The 25,741-nt window shown below is 47.8% G+C and overlaps 1 protein-coding gene across 1 annotated transcript; it reads left to right on the top strand.

The window, feature by feature from the left end:
- The first annotated feature begins 165 nt into the window (after window positions 1-165).
- On the top strand, window positions 166-25,048 carry SCD5 (stearoyl-CoA desaturase 5). The gene is made up of 5 exons (XM_053941809.1): window positions 166-334; window positions 15,132-15,262; window positions 20,051-20,256; window positions 22,603-22,835; window positions 23,312-25,048. The coding sequence occupies exons 1-5, from the start codon at window positions 166-168 to the stop codon at window positions 23,500-23,502; spliced, it is 930 nt and encodes a 309-aa protein (XP_053797784.1). The 3' UTR covers window positions 23,503-25,048.
- Window positions 25,049-25,741: the final 693 nt, after the last annotated feature.

The following is a 25,741-nucleotide window of genomic DNA, read 5'->3' as shown; positions in this document are numbered from 1 at the left end:
CGCCCGTCCCCGCCGCGGTGCGGGGCGCAGCCGGCGGCGCGGCGGCTCCATGGAGGCGGCAGCGGCGGCGGCGGCGGCGGCGGCAGCAACAGATGCGGCGGCGGCGCGTCCCGGCCGCCCGTAGCCGCTGCGGGGCCGCGCTGCGCGGGGGCCGCCGCCGGCGCGATGGCCGCGGCCCGGAGGGCGGCCGGCGGCGAGGCGGGCACGGCGGGCACGGCGGGCGGCGGGCAGGCCATCGTGTGGCGCAACGTGGTGCTCATGGGGCTGCTGCACCTGGGCGCCGTCTACGCGCTCAGCCTGGTGCCGCGGGCGCACATCCTCACCCTGCTCTGGGGTGAGTGCCGGGGATGCGCTACAGGTGGGGCGGGGGGCGGCCGGCGGCGGGACCCCGGGGCGGCGGGCAGCCTCTCGGTTTGCCCGTGTCCGTCCCCCGTTTTACTGGCGCGGCGGCTTTTGTTGCCGAGCCCCCCCCACCTCCCACGGCCGCTCCCGGGATGCCATTGCCAGCGCCGCGCCGGGCCCTCGGTTGCTGTAGAAACAGGAGGCGCTCTCCCTCCGGTTACGTTTATCAGGTTTTTTTAGTTAAAAAAGCCCAGTCGAGCGCTGATGTTTCCGTTTAAAGGTCTGAGGGAGGACGCGCTGGCCGTCCCTTTGCTGTTTCAGCGTGTTACTTTCTGAACACCCACGGTTTTCTGATTTTCTGCTCCGTTGTTTTTTTTTTGTTTTTTTTTTTTTCTGATTTTACTCCGGTTTGGAGTAGAAAATCAGCTCCTCGTTTGTTTCTTGAGGGAGGTGATAACAAATTTTCATTAAGGAAGATGTGAAAGTCGAGTAAGTGCTATAAGATGCTGGCACAGACACGATAAGCCAGGCTGTGCTTTCTGGCTTGCAGCGTCTGTCCTGCTAGGCATGAAAAGCCACGGATTTGGTTTGGGGAAGAGAATATGAAATACAGCATCTTTTCTTCCACCCTACAGTGGTGAGGTCCTCTTTTCTCCACAGAAGAACAATGCCGGGAGAAAACGCTCCATAGAAGCACTGCAGTATTGTGCAAGGCTTGTCAGGGTTTGTGAGACCAAATAGATGGTGAATGTCAGCATCACTGTTCAGCACTGTTTTTTGATTCATATAAATCTCGGTTGGCCAAGAGGGTAAAAACTTGAGTGCTGCTTACAGCTGGTGCAGTTTCTTGGGTAAATACTCTGCTTTGAGGTAAGTGGAGGATATAACAGCCTGGGATTCTTTTATACAGAGGAAAAAAAGGGTCTCTGCTGCAGGAGCTCACATGGAATTTGGGTTGTTAGGCTGCAATCATTACTGTCGAGGTGACTCTTCAGAAGCCCCAGCTAAATGCTTTGGAAGTCAGGCTGATTCCTTGTGTTTGGAGAAGTCCTAAATCTCTTTCTCACAGGTTCAGCTTTTGATATTCAGTCTGTCTTAAACCCCCAGAAATTGCCACCATTGCTGCTTGCAGCTGGGAAACGAATCTTTCCATCAATTACCATCCTCAGTTTCTGGGTCCCTGGAGGGCACCTGCACTTGACTGGCAGCCTGGTTTGCACAATCCCCCCGGCTTGCTCCTGACCAGAGGAGCTTGTGGGGTGGTTGTGTTTTGCATAGTTTCCTTCTGTAAGCACTACTCCTCTCGCCTCCCTATTCCTGGTTGTGTTCAGGCTGATTTCATAGTTTATCTTGGCCACAGCTGGGTGATCAGGGAGACCAGGAGAGCCTGTGGGAGCTGTGTGGTTGGAATGCACAGCCTGTGGTCTGCTTTCAACCCTTTTAGGTCCTGTTGTGTGCAGGCAGGTGGGCTTTCTTCTTCTGTTTTGCCTTTCCAAGAAGACAATTTGAAATCATCTCTGATTTCACTGTGCTTAATTACAAAAATCCCCAAGGCTGGAGGCAAAGGATGGAATTACCAATTCAGCCCTCCATCCTCCGAGGTATTTTTTTCCTGGTGGAGATTAAACAGACGCTACATAATAAACAGTTCTGAACGACTTTGCAGCTTAATGCCTTTCCTTCTGAAAGTGAGAGCCTCTCATTTCTTGGCATAATTGTATTTAACAGCCACCCTAGAGCAGACCACAGAGTTTTTTATGGGAGTTTGGTGGGTGGTTTTTACAGGGGCTCCACAGCAGGGAGTGAGTGCACTGGCTCCAGCTGTCCTGGACACTGCGTGCCACTCTCACGTCTGGCTGCTGCCAGCTCTGCTCCCCTCAGAGGTGCTGAGCAACGTGAAAATACACACTCTCCTGCAGAATACGTCAGACAAATCAGCTTGCTGTCACGCTGGTGACCTGTTTCTGAGATCCCTCTGAGCGGCTCAGGGTAGATAAAAAAGGGTGGCTGTTGCTGAAGTTCACAACCCACCTCGCTTCAGTGTGGCAAGCAGTGAAGTTGTGCTGGGAGGAATAGGTGTCAATCAGACGTGTCCCTCGCCCTCCCCAGCTCTCCACATCCCCTTCCCTTGTGCAGATCAGCTGTGAGACTGCCTCTCTGTGGGCGCTGGCTGCCGGCCAGCCTTCGGAGCCGGGCTGGCACGCCGGCAAACTTGGATGGCGGCTATGAGAGTAGTGTCAGGTAGTGCAGCTACCCTCAGTGTGTACGCTGAAGGGTGCAGATGGAGGAGCTGCAGCCTTCCATGCATCCCTCTGTGGTTTTCTTTCTCTTCCCAAGCTTTCCTGGCACTCGGGAAGCTTCCCGGTGATCCTGTGCAAGCCCTTGCATTGCTCCGCTCCGTGTTCCCCGCCGCTGCTCCCCCATGGATAAGCTGCAGGAACAAGTGTGCTGGGAGTGGGATGCCGCTGCTGGCTGTGACCTCCGTGGTGTCTGGCAGGAAGCCACAGCTTCCCATGACTCACCACAGCCTGCTTGGCTTTTTACCTTCTCCTCCCCCAAGGTATCCACCTCTCACTGTGTTCTCCCCTGGGGGAGGCCAGGTACAAACCCTCCCTCTGTGCGGGGCTTGCTTTCCTCCTTCCCTTCCCTCCCCCGGAGGCAGCTGATGCAGCACCGATTGCAAAGTGGAGCTGAAATGCCACTGTGCCACCTAGAAAACAGCTGTTAAGCCAAGCTGCCTGCTCAGCAGGGCTCATTTCCATTGGTAATTTATTGACATTTGTCCAGCTGTACATAATAGACAATGGGAAAGTGCTGCCAAGGAAGGCTCAGCTGGTTGTTTACTCAGGGTTATCTGGGCTCCTCTGTTCCCGCTGCCTCCCGCACCGGCACCTTGAGGCCCGTGCTGCAGCTTCCCACACCCCATGTGGAGCTAGGGCTGCACAAGGGATCCCAAACAGCACTCTGGGTGGTGCAGAACTGGGGATGTGAACTGCTGCAGAACCCAGAATTGGGTTATCTTTCAAGGGATGTACAGATAAGCTGGTTAAAACATAGGCTTTCAGGGCCATCCCAGTGTCTCTGTGGAATTTGATTTCAGTCCAAGCTGAACAAAACCAATGAAATTACTCATGTCAAAATTTTCCATGAGCTGGGAGCTGCCTTGACCCGAGAGGCAGCAGATGGTGTGTGCAAGGCATGGAGCAGCCCTGGGCTGTGCCCGTGGGACAGCCGTGGAACCTGCCGAGCGGCTGTGGAATGTCCCCTGCTGCGGCAGCCCGGGCTCACTGGGAGCTCCCTTGCCTTGCTCTTTGCCAGCCTGACTTGTGGTTTGGTGTGGGGGTGAGTGGAGAAGACCGTGCTGCCTTCCCCCTGGTGCTCACCATCCGGAGGTTTGAAGGGGAGGCATCACCATCATCCCAGGAGGAAATAAGCAGCTTGTTTCCAGTGGGGCTGGCTGGGCCAAGCGTGCAGATTTCCCAGGAATGATCTTGTGCAAAGGGGCGCTTGTGGCCAGCTGGGGCTGTGGCTCACTGATGTCCTCTTTTGGGCTGGACGTGCTGCACCACCTTCCAGAGGTCACCTATGACAGTAACGTGCCATTAAATTATGCTTCTCAATCCTTGCTCCAGCCAGGTCCACCCTGTAGCAGTTCCAGTGAGGAACTGATTTAGGAAAGCAAACTAAAAAATTCTGAAATCCTTGTACAGAGAGAAGTACCAGCACGTTTCACTGCAGGGCCCAGTGCTAACAGCTGCTCACAGTTTCTTTTGGTGGGCTCATGGTAATTTCTTAAAGACTCCATCTGGGGGAATCACCTGATTGTCTTGGATTTTGTTTGGAAAAAGGTGCTTTTTAGTCTTCGCAGAGGGCTCGTGAGGAAGCACTTGAAGTAGCCAAATTAATTTTAGGAAACGGAGCCACCACAAAAGAGATTAAGCTGTTCACCTGCTTTAAAACCTTTCATTTCAGGCTGCTGAAACAACTTTAAAAACCTGCGTGACCATTGCCACCCAGAAACCCCAGATCACCTGGATGTGTTTGGCAGAGCTGTGTGAGGGAGGAGCGGATGTCACACACTGCTGTGCCTTGCCAGAGCCTGGACTTGGCAAGGAGGGTGGCCTTGCCCTAATGGTGCTCATATGGGAAGGGAGGCTTGTTGCTGTTGTTTCAGCAGCCTTTAGGAGATGTTTTAGTGCTCCTGAGCGCTGCAGATTGTTCATGTTCAGCCGTGGTGGGCACTTTGCCATGCTTTATCCTCAGCTTTTCCCTCATGCACGAGTGCTGGCTGGCTGGGAACGCAGAAGGAGCAGTGGTGCTGCCCAGCTGCACCCTTCCTGAGATGCAGGCTGCTCCCAGGCAAGAGTCTGGATCCTGCCTGGGATGCCTGGATCCTGCCTGGGATGCCTGGATCCCTTCAATAAAGGAGACTAAAGCAATTGTGGCCTTAGCACTTCAGGCTATCGCCTCTTTCTCAGGCTGCTGATAGGCAGCACACCTATGTAATGAGGCACAGGTTGCTGTTGTGCACTGCAGATGCAAGTTTTATTGGTCCTGCATGATTCCAGAGTCTTGGATATTCTGGAGTGCCACCTGCTGGCTTTCTGGTTATGAACTGGCTTTAGTCCGAAACCATTCCCACGCACGGCGTTGGAATCTCTGCACGGACAGCTGTAAATAAAACAATCCTAGCCCCGGGGAAGTTCCCCCTTGGTACCTCTGTGGATGAAGGAGAGCGCAAATATTGTCCCTGTTTCACACCCAGTGAAATGGGGACATTTGATGGAAACTTCTCTGTCACTCCTGCTGCCACTCTGGAGAGTGGTTATGCTCCCCTGTGGCCTGGACAGTGGTTGTGCTCAGGTGATTTCTGTAGGTGAGGTTTTGGGTCAGAAATAGGGAACAAATTCGTTTATCTTGGATACTTAGTGGGAAGGGCTTAATGAACAGAAGGACCTTTCCTCACCTTACTGCTCATGGTGATCTCCTGTTTGCTGGCTCCCAGAATAGTCCCAGCCATGAGCAGAGAGTAGCTCTGGGAAGTTTCTGTGGAATACAGGAGGCTGGCCTTGTTGTCCATCAGCTCCCAGCTCCACCGTGCTTTCAGCTGTTGAAGACAGCAGTTGTCTCACTAGATGATGAGGTGGAGCATCACGGAGCATCTCATGGAGAGGAAGTGGAGCATCCAAATGTTAATTGCATTTCTGAGGTGCACAACTGCCCAGAGGTTGTCTCCAGAGAGGTTTTGGACTGGCTTTTCCTCCCCTGGCCCATTTGAAAGCGTAGTTATACAGCTGTCACTCTTAACAGCCAAATTCTTGGCTTCTTCCTTCCCTCCTGGCATCAAGAGCTGAACTCCCATCATCTCCGAGAAGAACAAAGTCTTCTCTCAAACAGTGCTTTTCTCTTTAAAAGTGGCACGAGCCCCGGATCTGGGGGTGGCTGTAACACGTCTGGGAATGGTCTGAGCTCCGTGTCCCTGGTAAAACTGGGAACACACCCTCTCATAAGGCACAGACAGAACAGCATCACAGAATCACTTGGGTTGGAAAGGACCTCTAAGATGATCAAAACCAAACATTAGCCTACACCGCCAGGTCCACCACTAAACCATGTCCCTAAGCACCACAACTGCACATCCTTTAAATCCACCCAGGGATGGAGATTCCACCACTTCCCTGGGCAGCCTGTTCATGGAATAGGTATGGATGGATACAGTCACAGAGTGTTCCTGGGTCTGTTCCAGAATCCTGCTCTGAGATGATCTCCTGTTGAGGACACTCCTGCCTGTTGGATGTTTTCCCTTCCCCAGCGTTCACTCGTCTCTTGTTTAACTGTTGCTGGAGGAGGTGGTTCCTTAAGGTCTTGTCTGTCACAGTGTTCAGCTGTAAAGTATGTGTTTTTGTTCCTTATCCTGATTTCATCCCCAGTGCATTGGTGGTGCTCCTGTGTTGTTTCCCTCTGTCCTGTGTGCTGCACATCACGTGGTCACTGCGAGCACAGGGATGGGGAAAAAATTCCACGTGTGTGCTGAGCCTTAGATGTGTGTGATGCACCTTTGGTCCTGCTGCTCTCAGGAGTGGGTTCAAGGCACTCCTGAAGAGTTCTTACAGTGGGAATGGATGAGTGAGCAGTAAAGCTGTGTGTGCTTGATACTGGGATGTTCACCCAGCACAAAGCACTGCTGGGCTGCTCTGACCAGCCAAGCCACAAGAACCTCAGGCACCCTTTCCTTTTGATCCGTGTGATGAGGGCAGAGATGACAGCTGGACCCTGCAAAGGTAGAAATCCCTGTCTGAATTTGTTGGCATTTGGGCTGCCCCCTGACATCATGAGCTTGGGAGAGGCATCCCTGTGAAGCAGCCCCTTGAAAGGAAGGTTTGTTGGCACCCCCAGAGCTGTCTGTGGCAAGCACACAAAAGCCCAGCCAAAGGCCACAAAAGCATAAAGTGCCTTCTTTAGCCATGGTCCTCCAGTCCTGAGCCGGTGCAGGCAGCTCTGGGGAGTCATCAGGGATTTCTGGCTCTAGCTTTTTATCTTTGGTGCAGGTGGGGATGGCAGAATACAGGCTCTGAGGAGTTTCAGTGGATTAGTCATGATGGACTTCTCTGCAGGAGAAGTCTCAAGGGGCTTACTGCACTGAAATCAGTGTGGTTCCTCATCTCTGCCACTCCACCTACCCTCCCTGCAGTCACCGTTGCACTTGTAACTAACACTGATGTTATAATTGAAGCCAAGCAATTTCTTGTAATCAGATTTTATTTTTACCATGTAAGCTAACAATAAACCATCCTCCATTCTGACAGCTCTGGCTAACTGACCTGCTGGGTGCAGGGGGCTTGTGCCTTCTAATTTTAATGAGGTTTAGCGCTTGCAGCCCAGCTCTGAGGCTAAAACTGCCAGGAGAGAAAGCTGGAAGAGGCCATTTTTTGCAACAGGTTTTGCTCTGAGCTCTGTTTGGTTTTGGAAGGGGGAGGAAAAAAGTCTTGGAAAAGTCAAACTCATCAGATCTCTGCTTCAGTGGTCACAGTGAAGGCAGTGGGTCAGAGCAGGGCATTCCCCTGCCATGTACCTGGTTCTGCACAGGGTAAGCTTTGCCTTTGTCCCTTTTTGGACAGGGATGTTAAACAATAACTAAAAAATAATGAAACCTTCTTCCTCAGGGCAGAGCTGCCTGCTGAATGCAGGGCTCTGGGGTGCTGTGCTAATGGCTTAACCATGCTATTTCTTTACTCTGTCCCTGAAAAAAAAGAGGTAAAATTGGCATTTATTCTGTCTTGGCATTTATAGAGCGCTTAAAACCCACCAGAGCCCGAGTCAGTGTGCGGATTGAGGACAGCAGTGAGGTCACTAGGAGAGAAGTGAAATCTGCCCGTGGTTTTGTGATGATGCAGGGCCCAGCTGAGCTGAGACAGGCTACACATAAGCATCAAAAATTTCAGAGAAGCTAAAGCATCTTCCAGCCTTCTCTTTTGATCTAAAAATATATGCAAGCTGTTCGACATCTTAAGGCAATCTTCAGTTGCTGGTGAGTCCAGGGAATCTGTATTTCCTTCCTAGGGGAGTTCTAGCATTGGCTGGAATAATTGCTGTCAGCCACGATTTCCATTGCTCTGTTGGCTTTATTTATGTCACATTGGCTGCAGCTGTCAATATGAACATTTCTGGTATTCCAACCGGAATAAAGTCTTTCGTATACTCAGCCAAAAGTGCTGGCTCTGGGGAACGTTCCTGAAAATGCATACGCAGGCATGTGCATCCAGGCAGAGGCAGCCTGGGTTTCATGAGCTGGTGATGGCAGGGCCAAGGGGATGTGATAGATGGCTTCTCCTGGAGCTCCACCACGGTACAGAGGGGCAGGAGCAGGGCATCATCAGAAATCATCTCCTCTGCAGCTCTGAAGCTCTACTTGCCCTTTGCCTTTGATGTGCTTCCTCTTATCTCTGTCTCTCTTGGCTCAATTTAGAGTAGCTCAGAGGATGTGTAGATCTAATTTTAGATGAAGCTTTCTGGCCTGGGATTTCACATGTTTGCTCTCCACGGGAAAGCACGGCTCCCTGTGAGAGCTGGCATGACCCGCGTGGTGGGCGGCCCAGGGAATTGGTGCTGCTGCACGCCACTGCTTTTTAATTCTCATTTGCTCACTTGAATCCAGCCCAAGGAGCTTTTGATGCCAGCCTTTGATAGTTAGCAGGGCTCAGTGAGCAGAGGGTTGGCTAGCAGAGCAGTGTTTCCTTCCCAGAGACCCCAGGGCCAGAGCCACTAATTCAGCTTCACTTCTTGGCAGCAATTCAGGGACTACAGTGAAAATTTCTTCCTCCTTAATAAATGTAGTTCCAGGTCAGGAAATAAGGCTTTTTTTAGTAGGATGCTGCAAGTTAAATGATATGTTACTGCTGCCTGGTGTCTCTTTGCTGTGAAGGAAGAGATCTCCAAGGTTTCCCTGGAGTTTAGCATAGAGATATCTACTGGGGACTTGATATCTAATCTGCGTGTAAGAATGCTGCATGGTGACCCTGTCCCTCCCACTGGTGCAGTGCGTGACACCAACCAGCATTTTTAACTGAGGTGTTTGGAAAGACTGCTGCCCTGGTTCGGGGTAGGAAAGCTTTCCATTCTGATGGCAGGCATGGCATTTTAAGGAAGTGTATCCCCAAACTCGACATTATCTAATGAAAGCGTAAAAGAGCATGCAGGACACCACAAAATTAAGTGGTCTCAGCCCTGATGTTGAATCAGAAGAGAATCTTCTACCTCTGTCTGCGTGTGTAGTGAAGTGGAGGATCTCTTAGGAGTTCAGAAGAGATCAGGCATGGTGCAGCTGCTGAAATGCGTGGCAGTGCTGCCCTGAATTTCAGTGGGAATGAAGTTCGGCATCACTTGGCACTACTGGAAGTACTTTTCCTGGTTTGGTGGTATTAGTCCTAAATCTGCCACTGAGTAACAGCAAAAACCAAGTGAGGAGGAGAAGGCAGATACAGGATATGCAGATGTAATTGAATTTTTAGAAAGGAAAAAATCATCACTGGAAGTTACAGGAGTGTTACATATTTATGGCAGTCAGTCAGCTTTGCATGTTTGTCCTTGAGCAACTTGCTGTTTGTGTATCTCATGCAGTTCTTGCAGCATAATGGAAGACTTTGGGTTTGACTCATTTGGTTAGTAAAATTCCCTAGCAAGCAATTTTTTTCTGATTGAATAAGCACGGGATGCTCGTGTGGAAGCAGACGAAAGTTTCATGTCCATTCCTGTAATTTTTAATCCTCAAATAGTTTTTTATTTTTAATACAAGTGAGTCAAGTTGTGTTATCATTTTACATACAGGGGAGAAAAATGGCCTGTGCCAAGATGAAAATTTCTCAGCAGCTTGCTTGAGACTTTGTTGGCTACTGCGGAGAGAGAATTTCCATCAAATGGTGTCATGTCACGAGATGTCTTCATCGTGAACAGCATTTTAAGGTCAGCTGTCTCCAGCTGCCCTCTTGTTGAAGAGGTAACAGATGAGGTACAGGTGAAGCACAGCCCTTGCATTTGTTAATTTTAATTCCCCAAGCAAAAGATGTGCTTCCTTTGCCATTAGTGGGATTAGAACTCACATCTGAGGAAATTACTCCCTCCTGCATCTGTGGGATTGTGCCTCCTGATCCTTGAACTGCTGGAGACACAGAGAGTGTTTGTAAAAATGCATAAGCTTTTTCTGAATGTAACTTCGGGCTGGGCCTGGGAATGTGTCAGACCTTCTATGGCAGTAGAAGAGCTAAAGGAGCTCACCGCTGAAGGAGCAGCTCCCTGAGCACGTACTAAATAATGCTGTGGGTTGGTTGTGAGCAGCCAGCACAGGAGTAAATGGGGCTGATGTCCTCAGAACAAGACATAAAACCAAGGCCCTGACCCTTGGTGGCTATCCTGACCCAAGGGCTGTCACCCTCCTGGTCAGAGCAAGTGTGATAACGATGCTGGGACAGCCTCCAGTAATTACTTGGCCTGGTAATTACTTTTCACGTATTCTCTGTGCAAAATGTCACATCTTGAAGCCCACACCAGCTGAAGTGTGTAGGCAGTGCTAGTGCAACAATAGCTGGCCTGTGTTGCCTTTTTTTTTTTTTCCTTTTGAATTAATTTTGTAATTCTCCTTTAATTCAGTCTCCTCTGCATAACAGCTCCCCTTACCCCTGTCAGAAGAATGTATGTGAGCCACTGCTCTGCTCTCACAAGGCCTGCCATCTCTCTTGTTTGAAGGGATGAGCACTTTCCCCCACATGTTTTCCCCCATTGTTGGTACTGCAGAGACTGGGAATTTCTTCCCTGCTTGCTGCCATTGATGTAATGCACCCCAGTCCTGGCTGATGTAAGATGTGTCATCACTTGGCTTAAAACCAAGTCTGCTCCAGAACCAGAAAAAAAGTTTCTTACACGCTGTGACATGCAAACAAGCTCAAAGCTTCACAGAGGTTGCCTGGTCCCAAAGTGTGTTCAGAAAGCAGGGCTGTGGTGGGCTCTGTGTCTGGAACACCTCACAGAGAGCAAACTGTGAGGGTGGTGGCTCTCCAGGCATGTGCCAGGCTCAGAGTAGTCACCTTGCCGTGGTTGTTCAAGTCCCTCTGAAGGGATGGGGAGCCACATGGGAGAGAGATGCCTGCAGCGAGTCTGGTAAGGGCTGATTCCCTTCCCTGCTGTCCCTCCTTCCCTGCCATCCATGCACAGGGATTGGAGCCACTGGTGTGAGCTGGTGCCAGGCTCCGTGTGCTGCCACCCCATGGGAACAGCTGTGTGACATTATTCTGTATTTTAAGGATGGTTTGTGTGTTGACAGCAGTGCTATTGTGAATGTGCAGTTGATTTTGTTTCACTGCTCCCATTTTCCTGTCTGATGTATCGTCCCTCTGAGATAATTGCAATTTGCTCCATCTAACTGGGTTATGTCTGACATTGGTAACCTGTGGAGAGTTGCTATCCCACAGTGTCTCCTTGTCATCTGTGCTGAACAAGGATGTCCAGTCATCTCCTTGCTTTCAGGAGCAAGAATTATCCGTTCAGATAGACAGAGTGAACCCAGTGTTTGCTGAGCATCTTCTTTTGGTTGATTTCATTTTTTTTTTAATAATGAGATAAAAGTCAAAATCAATCTGTAATGTGCTGGATTCACAAACAATAAATGCATATCTTTCTAATGTGGTCCCAGGTTTCAGAAACAGAAGTTGTTCTAATTTTGATATTTAGCATAAAACAGAATTGAAATTTTCAGGGGGTGAGATCTGCTCCAATTTAAGCAACCACTAAGATCAGAGGATGATTTCCTGATGCCTGTAGATACAGGCTGTGGCAACATCTCCCCATAGCTTCATAGGAAGCCATTTCCCTGGCTACTGAGATTTTTCAGAAGAGTTTGGCACTGGGCTTAGTAAAGCTTTTCTGGAAATCCAGCTATGGGCATAATGAGTCGTTCTGAAAAGGTGGCTCAAATGTTTGATGCTGTTGATTTGCCATCCATTTTTAAATTATTTACCTGGTGTAGTTTTCATTACTTCTGTCTGACAGTGAGATGATACCTCTGTGCCTGCTGTTCAAAATCACACTGATGTCGTGCTGCCTTATCATATGGCCCACTGGGAATACTTTATGAACTGCTGGTGATCTTCCTTTCAGGCTCCTGCTTCCCCAAGCTTCTTATCCTCATCATAGATCCCTGTCTCCAATTACTGCTCCCCAAACTACATTACTTTGCTTTGTCTTTACTTTGAGCCCTTCTTTCCCTGTTTCTGCACGGATCCTTCTGTGTTTTTTTAGCTCTCTCACTGCTGCTCCAAATATAGCATCATCCACTGTTGTAATTAGTATGCTGTTTGCCTTTGTTTCAGGTCATTAATAAGAATGTTGAATAAAAATCTTCTGCCTATTGATTCTGGCATGCTCCCATAAATAGCATCTGTGCACAGGCACAGTGTATTGGAAGCCTAGCAACCCGCCAGCTCCCTGCCTGCACGGTACTTTAACCTCATGTGTCTTGTCTCTCTTGCATCCTCTCCCTGTCCCCAAGCTCTGGGTCTCTCTGTTGTCCTTTTGCACAGGTTTACCTGCTGTTTTCGCTTCCCACTCTTCCTCTTTGTTCCCTCTTTTAGGTGGCTCTCCCTCTGCTCCAGTTCCGAATCGTTGTGCGTATGCTGTGCTCTGTCGAGTGAGCTGATGGGAAATGCTCCTGTCTAGCCCTTAGCAGAGCATGCAGAGGACACATCTGGCTATTTTACCAATTTCCTCTTTGTGCATTAGCTAGCCCACTAAATTAAAAAGAAATATAACGTTAGTTGTATGAATTCCAGGTTGTTAATTGGTACTTTTCTTGTGGCTTTATTTTTTCCCCCTTTTTTTCTGCAATAAACATTATTTACTCTTTATTACTTGGGAAACCCGTTCAGCTGCATTTCTGAGAGGGTGTTTTCAGTATGAGAAGGAATTGCTATTTACTGGCTGCTTTGCTCCACGTTGCAATCCTTCTGTGTTTCACTGACACGTTCACCCCCTACACACACTCTTATCCCCAAAAATGGGACAGGTAAGCAAACAGTATTTTCTCATACAGATACTGTAGCTGTACATTATTAATATATAATCAAATGGTTAGTAGTCTGATTTTTGGTTTGAGATCCTCATTCTGCAAAGGAGAGCTTGAGACCTATTCCTTACATGGTAAATATTTGTCATCTTGGCTATTTATACATTGGGAATTAGTGGTCAAATATTATTTTCGGGCACCTTAATTGCTGTAAGAATCACAAAACTTGCTATCACCAAGCAGTGCATTTGTCTGACAGGATTTGTCTCTGCTCTGACACTGAACCTCCTGAGTAATTTTGTTTGTTTGTTTCTGCGGATGTTTCAGCCCTCAGAATTTATATCAGGAAGATTCCTGCTCTTGTGATTCCTCCTCTGCAAAGCCAAAAAATAGTCATGGTGCGTGGGCATGAGCCCCAGCTGTTTCCTTGATCACTTGAGCACTGCAGGAGTGGGCTGGGGCTGGCAAGTCCCTGGGGGGCTGGAAAGGGCCAGAGAGGGTTGTCCCTGATGGTGTTCAGTGCAGATATTCCATATGGTCTATTACCTACCACACAGCCTCCTCCTTACACAGAGAAGGGAGGTGAAATCAACCCTAAAGTCGCATGTCTCACTTTACTAATTTATCTCTCATTCTTGTTTTAAGCAATCATTCATGATTAAGCTGGATGGGTGCCCTTGAGAAGCACTTGGTCAATTAAATGATTTGTTGCTTTGAAGCAGGAGAAAAGTCCCCTTGTGCTTTAAGGAAGCAAAGAAACTGCTGAAGATGGGAGATTTCAGCCCGTGACTAGCAGGAGGTTAACTAGTCATAAAGCCCACAGAAAATATGTTCTTGTAATGATTCAGGAGTCCAACCTTAATATTTTTATGTTAGCTGGATAATGTCAGTATTCTGTGTGTCACAGATCTGTTCCCACAATTACAGTCATTTGAGTGACTTGGAAGGCTTTATTTAGTGATGTTTCTGCACAGCTCAACATCACACACAGCAAATGGTAGGAGAGCTTTTCCCTAATTTCATAGAAGTCCAAATCCTTGCTCTAACAAGGCATATGCAAGAACTGCAACTCTCCAGTGGAGACTGGAGTGTGAGGAGTTGTGATGTCAGCATTTTTACTGATCTGAGAGTAATCTGTAGATTCAGCAATATCTATAGATAATGTGCAGAGAGAATGCATGATTTTAGTTCATTTCTGTAGCGCTCTTCAGGTAAGTGGAAATTTTAATTTCATTATAGACTTCAATGGACTCGGCACAACTGCACAAATGAGCCTTTTCTAGGAGTACCATGAGCACTCAGCCTGCTGAAAAATCAGAATTGTCTCTTCAGTGATGGCACCCAAAGCAGGTTTTAGAGAGGCATCATCTTGACTGGGACCATTCTGACTCCAGCTGTCTGCTGCATCTTGTGAGAAAGGCCTTGGTTTGCTGTACAGGAGATGGCAGGGATTTTGGCCATAGACATAATGGCAAGCAGTTTGGGTAAATCTGTTTTTGATGGATCCACCAGCAGAGTGGAAAAAGTCCATTTGCTTCTTCAGTCTGCAGGGGTGACGATCAACATGAAATATGGTTGCTGTTACTTTCCCAAATATCTTTCCATTCTATTTTCTCTCAGATGCTGCAATTTCAAGCACTGCGAGCTGGGAGTTGATAGAGGGACACAGTAGACACACACCTACATACACATTTGTTTTCTTTTTGCAGAGACAAATGTTTTACACTACATACCAGGAAAAGCAGACTGTGAATTCCTGTCAAGCCACTGCCTCACAGGGCTCCCTGGTGGACAGACTCTTGTGCAGACAAAAATACAAAACCCCTTTTTGGGGATCTCATTTTCCCTATTTGTTCTGGTAACACTGCTTAGGTATTTGAAATAGGCTGTTTTAACCAAAACATGTCCGTGTGTGTAGGATGGCAGGGAGCCCTGGCTAAGCAACACATTGCTGCAGATGGTGTAAATCGATTTGAAATTGTCCTGTAATATTCTTTAATATCTGCATCTGCTCTCGTTTTAATTTTACACTTGCAAAATAAGCCTGTCCTCTTTAGGCAAAGAGTCTGTGAGGCAGAGGTGGGCTGAGAACCTCGCCTCCTGTCTGCCCAGCCTCATCTCCAGAGCGACCCTGCAGGCGTTGGCAGGCAGGGCGAGGAGCATCTTTACACCACAGAGAGCACAAGGAGTGTCAGCTGGCCCCGTGGCACACCCTGTGTTTTGTTTTTGTGTCTTTCAGCATATTTCTGTTTCCTGATGACGGCTCTGGGCGTGACAGCTGGCGCGCATCGCCTGTGGAGCCACCGTTCCTACAAAGCCAAGCTGCCTTTGAGGATCTTTCTGGCTGCAGCTAACTCCATGGCTTTCCAGGTGAGCTTGTGTTGCTTGTTCAGATTCTTGGCCTCCAGGCAGCTCTCTCTGCTGTGCAGGGATCTCCTCAGCTTAGAGAAAGCAAAAGAAAGAAAGAAACAAAACAAAAAAAAAACTGGCAGAAAGACATTTATTTGTTGTAACACATTCTGCTGGCTCGGGGGATGCAGATCCCCTCTCGCCACCCACGTAACAATGTGCACTAGGCAGACCAGGAGCAATAATTGCATAAGGACCAAGCTGAACGTGATCAAATCAGAGGCTCAGCACCCCAGCAACTGATTTTGGCACAGGTCAGGCCCCACACTTCACAGGACAACATGAAGACTTTCATAAGGGCCAACTTGATGCTGCAAATGTGTCTGTGTAACCAAGAGTCTGTTCATCCAGGCAGTTGGAGACTTTGTGCCCAGAAAGGAGAGCAGGCATCCTTCCACAATCTTAATTTATCTCTGTTTTATGCAGCATTTTTCACCAGCCAAATTCAAATACGTTTGTGAAGAAGTGTGTTACTAGCTCTGTACTTGCTGGTAGGCAGTCCTAGACCACAGAAACACTTGTGTAACACCCAGCTGGTTGTAGGAGTTAGCCCTGAACCAGGATCTTCTCGGTGTGAATTTGGTTCCTCCTCTGGCTGGCAAGGATAGAGACAGGAACCTGCACTAAAATTAAACTTACCTGTACTAAAATTAAACTTATTGAGCTTGGCTGCCATAACCCCTTGTGGCACTGAGTGACATGTATGTCTTGTGCCCTGAGTTTTCATCTTTTCCCTTCCAATCTAGTTGGTTGAGTTTTTGTTCATTTGCCTTGACAGAGAATGAAAAGAGTCCCTTTATCTACCTCTGTACTTCTTCTCATTTATCATCTTTGATTTTTTTTTTCTTTTTTAAGGTGGAAAGAATTAATTAGTTAGCCCCTCTACACATTCCAAAGAGCACAATGCTTTTGCTTGAAAATGGAAATGTGTCCATTTTGACTATAGCCTTTCTTTATTCCGAACCATTTTCCATCTGCTGCTTGGTTCCTTGGGGAGCTTTACAAGCCCTTTGCTCAATGTGTTTAACAACTGTCTGGAGTTTTGAGAAGCCCCTGGTACTGTCTCCCTGTTACACAGCTGATCTTATCTTGCACAAGTAATTTAAATGAATGTGCAGAGCTGTTTGCAGTGAGCCTGCACACAGGGATTTCATTGCATTCTGCTCCCCTGTTGCTATGGATTTTGCTCTCAGCTGCATTGTGCTCATCACTGCTTTTGTCTGAGGACACTGGGATTCTGAGGCAGGGAAGTACTTCAAAGTAGCATCAAGCCACCTTTGTGCTCTTCATATCAGAAATAAGATGAAAGGCCAAATTACCCACTCTAAATCTGAAGCCTGCTCCTAATTACCATGACATCCATTGCCTGTAAAGGCTGTTTCCACCACCACAAATGGACAGTGAGTGATGAGTTTTCAGGTCCATCTCCTTCACGTTGGCTGTGGGAGGAAGAGGTAGCATTGGAGATGCATACAGCATCCCTTGATGGTAAATGAGGAGGAAATATTCAGAATTCTTGAAGGGCAGGGGAAGGAAACTGCTGTAGAATTTTAGCTTGATACTGCCTGGGCTGTGACATGCTGTACTTCCTCTGGAATACCATCAGATGCAGCCAGTTTTGCCATGTGGGGTTATTTTGTGACTGGAGCATGCTGAGCTGTGTTTCTCCTCTCCATCTAGAATGAAGCTGTCATAATTTTGAAAGACTCTGCTTCTTGCTGTCACTTGTCTGTTTCAGACACAGCTAATACCTGGCTTATTGATCTCCTGGCATTTAAGTTGCAGCACCTCAGCTGGGCTGTGCTGGTGTCATCCCTGTGGCACTATCTGTGTTTGTGCTGGACACAGCAGGAGGGCTGGTGTGGAAATCTGTGTCAGCACACAGAGACTGTCACACGGCCCAGCCCATCGGCACATTTCAGTCTGCAGGTTTGTTAAGGGACCTGCTAATGAAACCTCGTGGCTGCATCACTGTCACAGCATGATGCTGTTGCTCTCTGCTTCAGAAGGGATTTCACACCTGTGTTTACCTGAAACTTGATCAAAAGTGATGTGTTCTTGAAAATTGGATGCTAATAATACACTCAGAGCATATTTACACACGCTGTGCTCCAGTTCATGGTGTATTTATTGTCAACAGCACTGGCCTCAGGCCTTTATTTCCTCTTAGCTTTGTTGGTTTTAATTAGATGCAATTCAGTTGTTTCACAGCTTCCTAACCCTTTCATCTGGGGAATCATGTTTGTTGTTTTTTTTTTTTTACCAGCTCTGCAGGCATTTGCTGTGGCATGGAAAGCCAAGTTAATTTCTCACGGTATCATTGCTTTTTCTGGTTATCTGCTGTCCCACAAATGACTTTAGCAAGTGCTCTTGTGACAAGCCGATCAATAGTCTCACTTGAAAAAATACTTCTGGTTAAGAAAGAAGACCTTTTCTAAGTGTGCTTCTTGCATAACCCTGTTTTATTTTTAAGTTACTTAAAGTTGTCATTTTCCAGTCATATGGATATTCCCACTGAAGCCACTTGAAGCAGTGTAGAGGTTTTTCATTCCTTTTGATTTCTCTGTAGGAAGGTAGAGGTCTCCCCTTGTTCTCACTGAAGACTTGGGTGACTTCCTTTGCTTTTTTGCAGGTTACTTTGTTTTCTCGTGCAGTGAGATAGTTAAGGTGCAGCACAATGGAGCCCTGGCAAGGGGCAGATCTTTGCTGCCTCCTCTCAGTGGTTTAGATGCATTAGTGCTGCAGAAAAATGCAGCACTCACCCCCAGCCCACTCCCAGTGTTCACTACATGGCAACAGTAGAGCGCTGAGCATGGCTGAATGCAGTGGAGGTGAGATCTACCCGGGGCTCTTGCTCCTCACTTGTCCCTGGTGTGCTCTTGCAGGCAGAGAGCATTTTTGCAAAGCTGAAATTGGATGAGGAGCCAATTGAGCTGGATTCTTTAGCTGCTCTTTGCAGCTGTTCCCAGAGTCCCCTCAGTGCTTTCTCTGAACTGTTGATAGCTGAAAGAAAGAAAGATGATTTCTGCAATGCTTTCAGCACAGGGCTTTTACCCCACAGAATATAGGTACACACAATTTCATTATCCTGTGCCTGCTGTGTCCTGTGGGATATTCAGTGCCCAGATGGGTGGTGTCCTGTTCCTACTTCAGAGACACTGCAATCAGTTTGCTCAGTTCTACTGGGAGCAAAGCTGCTGTGGTTGGTGGTTGTGGGTGCTGTTCCTAAAAGTAACCCAAGCCTTTCCTTCCTTGGGTATTTCTGCTTGGGTGCCTCCGTGACCATGCAGAGATGGAGCTAGCAACCTCTGCTAAGAGCTCTCTGATTAAAGTTCACCCTCCTGCGGATCTGGGCTTTAACTGACATTTCCACATTTTGGTGCTGGTGTTGAGCAATTCAATTCATAGATGAGTGTGTGGCCTGAGGTTTGCGAGTGCTGAATGTGCTTACAGTGCCCTGCACTAATGGCTCAGCACCACTGCAGAAGTCACCAGTTTAGTCCAGGGCATCCTGCAGAGCAAGCTGGGAGGCTGAAATCCCTTTGGCTGAGAGAACTCAGAAAGTCTCTCTGTAGCAAGCGCTGGACTCCTGCACGGTCGGGATGGGTGGAGACAAGAGATCTCTGAAGTCACGTCTTGGAATATACGGTTTATTGTAAAGGGTGTGGGTGTGGGGCCCTGCTTGGAGCTGCCAGCTGCAGCTCGTGGCAGGCCCCAGGGAGTGGGGGCAGGGAGAGATTGGGAGGGGATAGAGAGATATAGCAGGGGTGGGAGAGGATGCCAAGACAGGGTCCTGTTCCCCGGGCACACCTTATCAGGGGGCTTCAAAGTGGGTGCGGAACAAGACTTGGGCCAATGGGGTTACAGATACCTGATGCTTCAGGGGAGGGTTACAGGTGTGGGATGAGCCACACATTTTGGGGGGGGGGTGAGACAGAACATTCCATTTGACCTTTGGAGCTGTCTGTAGGTAGAGGGCATTGTTTAATCAAAGTGGGGGTTGCCTACAGCTGGCTATGCTGTTGTTTTCTAGTTGTTCATTAACTAAGGTCTGGTATCTCAAAACTTGTTCTCATCTCAATCTCGCTTACAGTTTCTGTATTTTCCAAATCTTTTGCCAGGCAATCATATTTATAGGGCTTTCCTATTTCATCTTCCCCAACATCTCTCTTTATGGATCCAAGTGTGGAATAGTGGTCCATCCCTTCCTCCCTGCAGTCCACGTGATTCCATTTACAGCCATAAGGCATTTCAGTGTCGTGTTGTTCACTACAGTGCTTCTAATGATCCAGAAGCTCTGTCCCATTTTCAGCGCTGTGTTTGTGCCTGGAGGGCACCAGCTGCAACCAGCTGAGAAAGAGGATGCCAGAACTGAGAGCCTCTGTACAGTAGTCCGCTGAAAATAAATATATAAGGTTCCCCATGGCAGAGTCTTAAAATAACAGTGTATGTACCAGTCCCTGCAGCCCATCCTCAGACACCCAGGGCAGACTGATGATGGTAGCTCCCATCAGTTTTTACCATCATCCATGGTAAAACCATGTTTTAAAACCATGTTAGTCAACATGGTGACTAACATGGTTTTAAAACATGGTTTTACCATGGATGATGGCAACTCCCATGGTTTTAGTCAACAACCTTTTTTGAGGAGCGTCAGAGAGGGGCTTGCTGCTTGTTACCACGTGTGGGAGGACTGGAGGTCGTAGTGCCTGGCCCCTCTCCTCTGACCCCACCGTGTTTTTTGTGCAGAACGACATCTACGAGTGGAGCCGCGACCACCGCGTGCACCACAAGTACTCGGAGACGGACGCGGACCCGCACAACGCCCGCCGGGGCTTCTTCTTCTCCCACATCGGCTGGCTCTTCGTGCGCAAGCACCGCGACGTCATCGAGAAGGGCAGGAAACTGGATTTCACTGACCTGCTGGATGACCCTGTCGTCAGGTTCCAAAGAAAGTAAGTGCCAGCGCTGGGCCCTGCTGTGAGGTGGGGCGTGGAGAGATCCTCGTGCCTGGCGGTCTGGTTGTGGCTCATTCCTTGTTTTCGTCTCTCCCTTTTCTTCCCCGAGATATCCCTGCCACCGTGACTGCAGTTGCTGGGATGCCTTTGCCCATGTGGCTGACGCTTGCTGACTGTCCTCGCAGGCTCTGTGGCACAAGCAGTGAGCCCTGTCCTTGTGCCTCTGCTTTCCCAAAAAGCCAGGTCTGGTTATGAAAGCAGCTGTGGCAGAAGTTGCTCAGATCTCGGCCTTCTTCTTTGATCACAGCAAACTCTGCTGTGGAGCAAACTGTGCAATCACTAATTGCCTTAACACAGAAGTGCACATTTCACTCTGCAAAGTCATTTCTGGTACCCCTGGGCCAGTGCAGGCCAAGTGCCACCTCTCCCAAGGTGTACAGGATTAATTGTCTCCACTGGGAATTAGCACAGTCCTAGCTCAGTTTGCTGCACAGTCTGTGAGAGCTGGGAATTGAGCAGCATCCTTTATGCTCTATGTGAGTACCTGTGTTTTAGGCACAAAAGACTTTCTGCTTGCAAGCAGTTCATCCAGGCACTTTGGAAAACTGCTTAAGGCCATTTCTGTGTATTTTCTGAGTGAGGGGAGCAGTCAGTTAAGTCTAAAAATTAAGAGTTTTTTCTGCTAGCGCACAGATTTCTCTAAGGAAAAAAAAAAAAATACCCTTGTAATGGAAATCTTCCAGGACTGAGGAATATTTCCCTCCATGTATGGTTGCTTTCACTGGTTCCTCAGTTGGCAGTGCCTTTTTGCAACAGCTCCCTTGCAGTTTCCTGCAGCTCCTCTTGATTATTACCTTTTCCACAACAACAGCATCCCATGAGAAGCAGGCTTTGCTGCTTTGGTCATGCTGCAAAGGTTGTCCAGTGAAGAAGTGTGTTTTCTACAGGAAAGTTGTCTTAGCAAATGCCTTTGCTCTGGATTTGGATTTAGGAGTTAGTCCCTTACCCAGAATTTGGGTTTCTCCTTTCTACGGGGTTGCAGTGTTGGGATTTTTTTTTGGCAGCATGGAAAAACTAGCAGGCACTAAGAATGACAATAAATCCTTCTTGTCATGTTTTGTTTTAAGGCCAAATTGTTAGCTTTGCTGAATTTAGTGGTGCTGCTGAGTTGTCAGTCAGTTTAAAACCACATCACTTCAGCTGAAATCGTAGTACTGCTCCAGGCACAACTGACAGCAAAACCTACCCTCTGTGAATCAGGGAGGAATAATCCTGCAGGTGATGGGAGAGAGGAGCTCACAGGTGAAGTGTCCCCATGACAAAGTTTTAGTGTGGTGAAAGCAGCAGTGCTCCCCAGGCATTGACTTCCCTGCACTCCAGGTAAGCAGGTTTCTCACTCCGAGGTGGATGTTTCAGTCAGAGGAAGACAATTTACTCTGATGCTTGTTCAGATGGGAGATTTCATATCTTCAACAAAGACTTTGGTCTGGGCTTCTTCCATCTGGCAGGATAGTTTTAATTGGTGCCTGATAAGCTGTTTTCATATTTTATTCTATTTCCCCAGAGTGGTAGAGGCTTTGAACTTTGAAGGAGTTTTCTGGACTGGAAAGTATTTTTCTCCTCCAGCTCTACTTAAATCCTGGCCTTGAACTGATGAGAGTCTGATAAGGTCAACCTTCTGACCTTAGATTTCTGACCTCAGACTTCTGATAAGGTCAGACTTCTGACCTTATCAGAAGTCAGTCATATGAGTGGGAAATTACTTGTTATCTTTGGTGGAGCAAAGAAGGGGAACTTGTTTGCTTGGAGGGCCTTAGCTCAGGTAAGTGAGAATTGAGTCCTGTGAGAGAGCTGAGGAATGCCCTCTTCTCTGTGGCTGGTGTAGCTGTAGAGCTGCAGATCTCCTTCTAGTTGTGAGGCACAACCTCCAAAGAGCAACAAAATACACCAAGCAGAGAATTTGCAAGGGAACAGATTGATATATTTCATGCACAAGATGATCAAAACTAGCTCATGTGTTACAGATGAGAACTGTGTTCATGAAAACTTCTTTCCCTTCAAAAATACTTCTAATATTAGCATTTTTCCAGACCTCTGTGAATCTTAATTGAAAGCTGTTTGTTTGTTTTTGTCAAATAAAAATGGCAGTTCTTCCTATCCGAAAGACTTTCAGGGAATGCAAAGTTCGAATGACTGTTTAATAAATCCAACCTCTGTTTTTCCTCATCCCTTCCAGAAAACTCAACAAAAGCAGGGGTCTATTTTAAGCCGGTCACAGGGGGACGAACAAGACGGGTCATGCTTTGCACTCCTTTTCCCCTTCTCGCCCCGTAACGCCCGCAGGTACTACAAGAGCTCAGTTGTGCTGATGTGCTTTGTGATCCCCACCGTCGTGCCGTGGTACCTGTGGGGCGAGAGCCTGTGGAACGCCTACTTCCTGGCCTCCATCCTGCGGTACACCATCTCCCTGAACGTCACCTGGCTGGTCAACAGCGCCGCCCACATGTACGGCAACCGCCCCTACGACAAGAACATCAACCCCAGGCAGAACACCCTGGTCACCCTGGGAGCCATTGGTGAGTGCTGCAGCCCTGGGCACGGCTCTGCCAACTCAGGGTGATGTCCCATCCTCTTTCACCCTGGTGGGGACTCTGGGTGCCTGCAGCTGGACGCCGCTTGGAGCCAGGGTTTGGAGGAGGCCGGAGCTTGTGCATCCTAGAGGAAGGCGCCTGTGTTCTGCTGATGGTGCCACGCTGGAACAACATCATGTGGTCTCTGGGTTAGCACCCAGCAAGCTCTGCTCAGCAGATAGTGCAGCAGAAGTGACTGACCCCACTTCTGACTCAGCTGTGTGTCTCCCCTCTTGAAGCACTTCTGGTTTTCTTCCCTGAGCATAAGGTGTGGGACATGCCCCTTCCTACTGGGGAGGAGCATAGCCTCCATTAGATGCAAGACTTGGGCAGTGGGTGTTGGAGTGTCCTGCCCTGAGCGTGTTCCTGTGTTGACAAAAGTGGCAGCCATGTGGTCTTTGAACTCCCTCTCTGTTTTTCAGGTGAGGGTTTCCACAACTACCACCACACCTTCCCGTTTGACTACTCAGCCAGTGAGCTGGGCCTGAAGTTCAACCCCACCACCTGGTTCATTGACTTCATGTTTTGGCTGGGGTTGGTCACTGACCGCAAGCAGGCTCCGAAGGAGATGATCCAGGCTCGCAAGGAAAGGACTGGGGATGGCAGTGCCTGAGGAGCGGCGCTTCGCTGCGCCAGCGCTGCTGTCCGCGTGGCTGGCTGGGTGTGCGCGCACAACCCCCTGCCTGTGGTGGGTTTACCTCTGGGTAAAATTATTTTTTTTGTTTCCGATTGGTTGGGCTGAATTAGTTCCCCAGGAACTGATTCAGCCACAGCCTTTCTTTTTTTTTTTTTTTTTTTTTTTTTCCTTTCCTTATTAGCTGTCTTATGTCTGAAGTTAAGACTATTAAGTGTAAAAATGTTATATATTATTTAATATTGCAGTTAAGCGGGAGAGAGATTTGATTTTAGTCACTGTAGTTCATGTCTGAGATTTGTTGTAATTTGCTTGTTCATGGTAAACGTTGGCAGGTTGAAGGAACTAACTGTCCTTTCCAAGTGCAGTTAGGGGATATTTTTGTTCCTACTGCTAATCCAGTAAGGTTTTGAGGCGCATCTTTCGGGGGGATGGGGCAGGGCCCAGTGTGCTGTGTCAGCTGCATACTCGTGGAAAGGACAGTAACACCCCTGATGAAAAACAGTATGTCCAAGGGGGAAAATCACCCTCAGTTTAGTTAGATGTTAGTTTGGAAACCTGCTTTCTTCTTTTTGTTAGCCCTGTTAGCCAGCCCAGTGCACTGCTGTCTTTGCTAAATATGAAAACCATTTATTGCTGAGCAGGCTTTTGTGTTGAAGATTAGTCTCTATACAGGCCAAAATACCAACTGATGCTATATTGAGATGGTTCCTTTGTTGTCACATATACATTGTAATTGTAAATGTATAGAGCTCAACCAGGTCTTAAGCCAAATAAAGCTTCGGTTTCAATGTTCGGAGACCTAAGTCATATTTTAATCAGTCATGGCCATCGATGCATGCATATTTTAGCTCCTTTTGCACAAGAGGCCTCTTCATTTCTTTTTCTGCCTTTGACTAGTGGGTCTTAGAAAACTGACCTTTATCTAAGAGCCTGTACTAATATTTCAGCTGCATGCAACATCCATTGGTTTCTGAGCAAAATATAAAGACAGTTATGTAGCTTCTGAATTTTAACAGTTGCCTTGCTTAACTAAAAAAAAAAAAAAGAAAAAAGAAAAAAAAAGAAAATTCTTAAAAAAAAAAAAAAGGCATGTGGATTTAATGGGACATATAGCCCTTTGTGTTAGTTGTTAGCCAGTGCAGGAGAGAGGCTTTATACTGTCAGCACTGGAGCACTTTTGAAGATAGAGGGCATGATTTTCATTTATAAAGAATTGTCACTGCCTTGCCCCTCAGAGAGGGAGTGCCTGCTTCCCAGACACACAGCCCCACACCCTGGGCAAGGCAGGGATCTCAAGATAACTGAGACTCAGGCCCAGATATTTTCAGGAAAGATGCAAAAGTGGGGGAAAAAAATAAAATGGTTTCTTTTTTGTTCTGTTTCTTGTTTTTCAAATGATGCCATATAATATTAAAGAGTTGTCTTTATTCTGTCTTTCATCCAGCAGGTGTTTTAAAAGTGTTATTTTGCCATTAATGATGTGTAAACTCTTGAGTGATTTACAATAAACAGTTATGAGTTAGCCTGGCCACTGTGTTTCATTTTGAAACATCTCCCAAAGCAGAGGTCTTTGTGCATCACACATCAGAATGACAGCAGTGTTTTGCTTGGCATTTCCAGCTAGGCATTTGGTGCAGGTCATAATACCTCCCCCCTCAGCATTTCTGAATATCAGGGGAAGAGGAGGCTGTCAAATGGAAGGGCACCAAGGGATTTGAGAACTTTGGGCTTCCTGGCCAAGCTGATGGAGGGGGAAAAGAAACTGGAAGCTGACATAATCTTGAAAGGAGACAGTGGCAAGTTCCTTCATGTGAAAATCCCGCTTTAATAGAAAAATCCTAGCCCAGAGTGACAGCAGGACAGTGCTTTGGACAAAAATATTAAATATTTTATTTAGATTTTGCTGTAAATTCTCCTTTTTTTTCGGCTGAGATGGGCCTGAAGACCCAGGTGTGCCTGAAGATGTGTTTTGATGTGCATTCATCTGGAGTCTGAGCCATTTGACACACACAGGAATTACATACACACAGAGTAGGAGATGTCTCCCCACCCCGTGCTGCAGTGCCTGCAGGATGGTGTGGAAACGGGCTCCTGGAGCTGAGAGGTTCCTGACCTGCTGGTTACAAAGATAGAACTGTTCCTTCCATGGCAAAAATCATAGGCAACCTGCCTTCAAAGTAATGGGTTTGGACTTGGGGTGTGAGTGTAGGAGTGA

This window comes from Vidua chalybeata, chromosome 4 (assembly GCF_026979565.1).
Source record: "Vidua chalybeata isolate OUT-0048 chromosome 4, bVidCha1 merged haplotype, whole genome shotgun sequence".
Classification (NCBI taxonomy): domain Eukaryota; kingdom Metazoa; phylum Chordata; class Aves; order Passeriformes; family Viduidae; genus Vidua; species Vidua chalybeata.
The sequence above is the reverse complement of the archived record's forward strand: the minus strand, read 5'-3'. Positions and strand labels throughout refer to the sequence as shown.